Below are 7,770 nucleotides of genomic sequence, written 5' to 3'. Positions count from 1 at the left end.
AGTTCCGAATATCTTTAAAGCTCCTCATAATATTAAAGTATATGCATAATGCATTAAAAAACGAATGCACCGAAGTCTGATGCCTTTTTATGACTTGTAGTCTTTCCAATAATGTTATTGAAGTGAAAAGGAGGGAAAGAAAAAAACAATGTTTTCCCCTTCCCAAGATAGGACAGGTCAAATACCTGGCTTCTTGCAAGAAACTGCTGGATGAGATTAACTACTATCTACCAAATGGGCTACAGAGGCCAAATGGCCTCCTCTCATTCAAAATGTTTTTATACTCATATCACCTCTTTCTTGAGCCACCTCTTTCCCACCTCCTAATGCCTTCTTCTCTCTGTCTTTGCAGCTGCTCTGATCATACCATGAACTCATTAGTTGCAGTGGTAACCCCATGATAACCCCACAACTCTATACCACCCTGAGAGAAGATCTATTCGGTGTTGTGCTAAATCATTTAGGAAGTCTTCGGTTTTTGCACAAGACTCCAAGGGTTTTTTTAAAAAGACGTTTTGGAGTGGTCTGTTTTATTTGTGCTGGGCTAAAGGTCACTTGCTGCGAAGGGGTTAAGATGAGACATTCGAGCCCCATGCATTCTACCGTCTGAATCTCTGGGTTTCTGTTATATAACATTCATGGACGCTCAAAATGAAGTAATATGTCATGGTGACAACAGTTCCACTTTGGTCAGGAATGAAGGTATAAAAGGCAAAGCAATTAGCCAGGGGGGTGCCTAGAACACTCATGCCTGACAAACCAGAATTTACTGATCATTATTCTCCTACTGTTAAAATCTGGATGTGGTGGAAAGTTACATCAACATGCAGTAGGTAATCGAGCAGAGCTAAGTTTTATGGAAAAAGGCTGCACTTAAGGGATAGCTCATAAGGCTTTTTTTAAAGGCCAAAAGGAAGAGTAAGACAAAAAACTATAGGGACCTAATTTAGGAGTAAAAAAGCAATTTAGGTCAGTCTTGTTGTACCAAATGTAATAATACCACTGAACATGTTATAAGCGAAGGCCACTGACAGAGGTGCTATAAATGTGGTTGTGACACGAAAGGGAGACAACAGGAGAAGATGGATAGGAAGAGGAATATTTTTTGGCAATATGGACACTGGCTTTGTAGTTGCAGGCTTTCTTTTCTTCTCAGAAAAGTATTCCATAATAGTAATTACGATTTTCTACAGCGATATCAAAAGTAGTACTGGTAATAGACGTGTAGTAGAAATCAGCATTACAGTAGCTATCCCTTTGAAACTTTGATCTCCGATTGATTAATTGTTTGGATACAGATTTTGCAAGAACATAAGTATAGTTAAAGATGAATCAAAGCAATTTGGCTCATCTAGCGCCCGCCTGGTAGCTAGAAGTCCATGGCATCCAGCTGTTTCTTGTGGGGATGCTCCCACAAGCCTTTGGGTAAAGAAGTGCCTCATGTTTTCCCACATAATGAACGACAATGGCACCAACTGGGCTAACAAAAAGTGGCAAGATGCATGGAATAATAACAACCACAGACTGAAACAGTTTATCGACAAAGTATCTAACAAACCCGCTGGAAATGACCTACCCAGACAAGCCTGGGTCAAGCTGAACCGACTAAGAACTGGACATGGCTGTTTCCAGGCTAACCTACACAAGTGGGGTCTCACTGATGACCCAATTTGCGAATGTGGTGACGGCAAGGAGCAGACGGCCGACCACATCCTATACTCCTGCCCTCGCTTCAGGTGCCCCGGCAACTTCACCAATTTGGATGATGCCAGCCGCGACTGGCTGAGGCACCTGACTGTGACAATATAACTATGTAACTTCTGCATGTTAACCTCATACGAATAATCCATCTCAGTCATGAGTTACAACATAATTAAGGTAACTTACAGTACAACTGAGATTGTGATGAAATCATTGATTTATGTAGTCCGTCTACACAAACAAATGGAGATTTTTCAACATACAAGGTACGAGTTGTATTCTGGAGCAAGTTTCCAAAATTACGCAGCAGAAAGCAGTAATGTGCAAACAACACTTAGAGCTCTTTCGAAGGTATGAGAAAGGACCAATTAGCAAATGGTCAATCATGTTGTTTGTTAACTTCCATTTGATAACTTATAGTCATTTACACTTTTAACAGAAAAAGATATACAAAATAGACAGTATATTGTACTCCTTTATAACTAAACTTTTTATAACTAAAAAGATATACAAAATAGACAGTATATTGTACTCCTTTATAACTAAACTCCTTTATAACTAACTTTCACTAAACTTATGCATTTTAAACCACTGTAATTGTGGCTGCCATTTAGTAGACAAAGAAAATGCCTGAAAATACAGTTTCACCATTAAGGAACAGGTTTCCAATTTTACATTAGTGGGTGAGGACAAGTTTTGATTTATTTTTGTTTAAGGCCTGTCACCAGCCAAGTGACCAGGCTTGGCTCAAAAGAAAAGAAACTCCCACAAGCAGTCTTCAAATGCAAACAAAACTGGATTTATTGCCAAAAAAATAGGGATAACAAAAAAAAAAAACCCTCACAGGAGTACTCTCCACACCTTTCCTCCAAGGCACCCTCCTCCATACTAAGCTCTCCCAGTCCCTTTTATAGCCCCTCCTATCCCAGGGCCATTCTCTCTTAAAGGGACTTGCTCATATCTGGTGGAGAATTTTTAAACCAATAAAGTACTTAATACAAATCCAGAGTAACCTGTAAAGTTTAACAAAGTCATGCAACAGCTTTTATACCTTTAAACCAAACAAATAATCATACAGTACATTAGTTATTTATAGATGGCCTACTAGAAACCTTTCCCTTTAAGATCAGCAGTGTTTTTAGTACTGCTGATGTGGCATTGTGGGGAACTACAAACTACAAACAGAAGGTGAGTGGTGGCCATGTTGTCCAACACAACACAATACTCCAACGGGGAACACTGCAGTGATTTTAGGGGAACAACAAAAAGGGTAAGTATCATTCACACTTCATTCGTATCACATACACTCTCTCAAGCATACCAGAAGGGTAGAGGGAAGTATTGGAGTATTTCACATTCAGAAAGAAAAAATAACAAGCACTCTGTCACAAGGCCTGATCGAGTTATTTTATGGCACATTTACAAGAAACAGAAAAAAGAATTTTAGGATGCTCCTTTTTTTACTTCATGAAAACCTGCCAGAAAGAAATAGGTACTCTATGTACTTAACAATTAGCGGGAGAGTTAACATTTTGATTAAGTGTAGGCCCTAGCCAGTTCTTCAAAGCATTCCATCAAATTTCCTAAATGAGTGTCAATTGCAATTAGTGAAAATACAATTAGGGATTAAAGCATGAAACAACTGTAATACTTTTGTTCAATCATTCTTGATAGTTTAGCTGTGGAAGAAATTTAATAAAACTGCAGTACTAGACACTGGTTAAAAAAAAAAGTTTAAATTGTAAATAAAACATTCTTCCTACAATATTAAAATGTAGTTCCACCCATCCAATGTAAGAAATAATTTCCTCCTGGACTCCATAGGCATGAAACAAATTAAAAAAAATATTTTTAACAGGAAAAGACGAACTGATTTGAAATCTTCTAAGTGACCTACTGTACATCTTTTTATTACTTATAAATGTTATTTTACACAAATGAAATTGATTAATATAATTTCATCTGCAAAGGTAATAAGCACAGAATGGAGTAGAGGCAGTGATATTTTTCACTGCTTTTGTTTCAGGTGGAAAGATAAAAAGGCAGTCAGACTTCCAGCTGTTTTCACTCTGACTGGAAGTCACTCAAGAAATAAAAAAGTAATTCAAGTGTAGAAGTGTAATCATGACATGAGGCCAATAGTGAAGAGTGATGAGCAGCATGGAGGTGAGGTGTATGAGGTGCACATATAGTAATACTATTATTCTTGACAGTCAACAAGGGCTCTGCTGAACAGATTCTTGCTTACCTATCTACATTTTTGAAGAAGTCACAAAAGTATGCACACTTGTGGTGCTTAAATGACAGCGTGTATCTGGATTTTCAGAATGCCTTTGACAGTTTCCCAAAAAACAGCAGGTGTCTCTGCTGCTTATGTCTATGAGTCTAGAGCTGGATTCAGTGTAGGTCAGAGGGAGGAAAAGTAAGATAGCAATAGATGCTGTCGATCACTACTCTTCCTCATACAGTTGCCATTTCTATAAGATTTGGAAGAAGACAGATAAGGCGGTTTTGCATGTGTGTTGAGTAAGGATATACTGTAATACTATATGAGATGTAGAATTTGAACGCACACAGAAGCTGTAGTAGATTTATCACAAAAGAAAGTTGAATGTTGTACTTTTGTTGAGATTATGTTAAGCGAAGAGCACATAACCAGAAAAGCAAGCAAACTGTGAATGAAAAAGGTAAACCTCTAGGAGCATCCTAATATTCATAATCATCAAAGTTACTGTAGCTGAGAGACAGAACAGAAAAAAAACAAAAACCTAACTAAATGCTAAATTATAAACTATATTAAAAGTTATGATACTTTTTAGCAACATTAAATATACAAAACAATTTATTAAGATATATATATATATTATAACTAAAAGGATAATTCTACATTACAAAACTAATTTACTTTGCAATCCAATAAGAAAATGTTGTGAGAAAAATATTTTAACTGATTTTCTTCTTTCAATCCAACAGCGATTCTAGATGTCTGGTGATCAATATCAAAATCTGTAGAAATTGCTGCGAAGACATACTGAGCAATGCACGAGATTCAGCAAAGTTCCTATTTGAGTCATTATAATAGTACTAGTGATGTGTGTCATTAACATGAAGTATGAATTAAAGACTACAATCCATCTCTAGGTGAAAATCTATATAAAAACCATCATATATGAACAGGGAAAACATTGAAATACCATATATTAGCATATTGCATTTATTGCTAAAAAAATAGATTTTTATATTTTACCTAAAAATATAAAAATCATTTAGATAGGCAAGTTAAGTGTTCTATCAGAGTACACAACTCCTATTTTGTTGTTCTTTTCTGCTAGCACAGTCCAAGCAGCTAAACAAGAATAGAATCAGAATATGTCAGAAATCAAGCATGTTTAAATAAGGGATCAGTAATACATGCATGTGTATTTTTCTTTATTCCTGTTGCCTGCAGCTCTTCAGTAACCATTGCGACTTCCTGCTGTTCAAAGGTACAAGATTTGCATTAAAATGCCATCGACTACCAACCCTTTTTTACAAATGGACTACAGCTGTTTGATACACCCCTTAATGCTCCATACATTATTTAATATGGATACACATTTCATTCTGTACAATGATGAATGGAGAGGACATTTTTTCCATTTAGCAACAGCAGAATTTCCTGGCTTTCTGAACCAAGTAGGTACTATTGCAAGATCCACTGCCTCTTTGCATAATTCAGCTGAACTTATATCGACATGCACAAATAACTTCACCACTTGTGATTGGATAAATAGTGCCGAAATCAATGATCTATACCAGAATGAAAGTTGAAAACAAAATTAGATGTTTGTGCTTGGCAGTAAGTGATCGTGTCCCTGGTTATATATACTTCCAAATATTCCAGTCTTCTGATTAACTGTTAGACTCTGGACTTATAAGGAAAGCAAGTTTTCTTCCAGCACAAGAAGACCACAGGTTGCTTTTTTCCATTAAATGCATTAGAAGGTAGCCCCATCTAAAAGCACAAGAGCAGTAAAAGTATTTCCATACCATATTTAAGGGTAATGCCTGGGGAGGTAGTTAAAATGTGGGGCAAATAAGAAAGTCATTTTTTATTTTCTCATATGGAGCTTTGTTGAGGCGAGACAATGCTCGAGCTACTCTGGGGTTACTTAGCACCTCCATTCTGACATTAATTAGACTAGCTGCAAATTAATTTAGACTTCATCTCGGTGGGGAACTGAATATTCTGGGCCAAAGGCATAAAAAAGAAAAGAGCAAATGGTAACCCAGCAACGCCCTCAATGAGAATGAAAAATACCAGTTTTCGTATTCATAGGAACAATCATTATTAATTCTCATAATGCTAGATCATACAAGGCTCCAGATGAAGCAAAGCCCAGGTTTTCTATAAAAGCACAGCTGCTTAAGAGAAAGAAGGGAAGTATAACATGGATGAATACTGTGCTTTCATTGAGTTCATACTCACCATTACCTTCAATAACACAAAGCTTGTTATTACAGTGACGGTCAGTACAGTGATGCTGCTATTGATAGCAAAAAATGGTATTCCCATGATGACTGGTAATATCCTCATGCAATATCAACATTTTACCAATAAAGACAATATTTCATTCCAAGACAGTCTAATAAAATATTCTTGGCAATTTACATTCCGGTAAAATAGCTCAGCTTTTATCTTATTATTCAGGTCACTGGAAAGGACACAATTTCAAAACGAAACCATCAGCCTCGAGAGACCAGATGAAACAACATTGTGATTGGTTGAACTGCAGATTAGACTTAATGATCATGGCCTGCATATGCCTTTCACTTATGTAGCTCTAATTTAATAATGAAATGGATTGCACATGCCATCAGAGTCACCAAAAAAATGCAAACGTCATCACACTGTTATTTTCCAGTTTTCCTTCTGTTTCACTTTAATGAACAGACAGACCATTATGCATTAAAAATATACATCACATTTATTGTTTTGTTAATCACCATTAGAGTTGCCACAGAGTCATTTTGTCATCTTCTAATAATTAATTTGGGCACTACAGGTAAGAGCCTGTTATCTATCTGGTACATACAACAAGTCTCCCTGTCTTCACCTAGCATCATTGTTGGCTATAGAAAAACAAAAACGTTGACATAGCCGATACACACATCACTTTTCCTAAAGGTAACACAAAGTACAAAAAGCAGATCTTGAAATAGTAAGACTCTGATACTATAAAAAACTTTTGTCCATAAGAAAACAATGCACTTATTTCTACTGTACTCCTCTTGCTTCTTCTTTTTTATTAGCAGCTAAGGGGAAAGTGATAGAAATAATTGACAAAGAGAACCAGTTTAAAAGAAGCCCTAGTTTAACAGCCACGGTAGCTTAAATGGTAAACACTCCACTTACCACAGAGCTTCAGGTTTAGATGAGTATTTTAAAATTCAGTAGATGGCAAAGTTCATGGCACAGGAGCCCTGTTAGCTGGCTTAAAGGAATAAATGACTCTTTCCCCACACTGTACAATACAATACTATAGTGATATTGGAAAGACTTGGAAAAACAGAACAAACTAAAAAAGAAAAATGCATATTTTCAATCCTTCCTTTTTTGGGGATGAGCTGTCCTAATCACCATGTCTCTGGGTCTGTCAAAGGGATAAGGCCAGGCAAACCACCTGTTTTCAGATAAAAAGTTCAGCTCCTGCAATATCTGAGGAGCTTGTCGTCCAACCTCACCATGGAGCGGAGGGGATCACTAAAGCCAGGAGTAATGTTGTTGTCACTGAGCATGTTGATAGACTGTGAATGGATCTCTGGTGGCTTTTAGCTCTGACACCTGAAGAGGGGAAACAGGAAAACAAAAATGTCTCAATCTAGTTGAAAAGAAATAACAAAAATAGAACTTAATAGCGTTTGTCATTTGACATACTCTACTGTACATGTATATGAGTATGCTTTCTATAGTGATAACCCTAAAATGGCTTAAAACCCTTTTTGATAATGTCAGTTGCTACAGGACTTTCAAGTGTACTTGTGTTATTTTGCCTAGAGTTTAAAATGTTAAAAATGAACACATCAATG

General features: G+C 36.6%; 1 protein-coding gene across 1 annotated transcript in view; it reads right to left on the bottom strand.

Annotated features, from left to right (window-relative positions):
- Positions 1–6,653: 6,653 nt before the first annotated feature.
- The window catches only part of cntn5 (contactin 5), a 197,733-nt gene continuing 196,616 nt past the window's right edge, over positions 6,654–7,770 (bottom strand). The window contains exon 24 of the mRNA XM_088920592.1: positions 6,654–7,525. Within this exon, the coding sequence (XP_088776718.1) occupies positions 7,422–7,525 (104 nt within the window). The 3' untranslated portion in view covers positions 6,654–7,421. The remainder of the gene's footprint in view (positions 7,526–7,770) is intronic.

This window comes from Atractosteus spatula, chromosome 7 (assembly GCF_055471065.1).
Source record: "Atractosteus spatula isolate fAtrSpa1 chromosome 7, fAtrSpa1.hap1, whole genome shotgun sequence".
Classification (NCBI taxonomy): Eukaryota; Metazoa; Chordata; class Actinopteri; order Semionotiformes; family Lepisosteidae; genus Atractosteus; species Atractosteus spatula.
The sequence above is the reverse complement of the archived record's forward strand: the minus strand, read 5'-3'. Positions and strand labels throughout refer to the sequence as shown.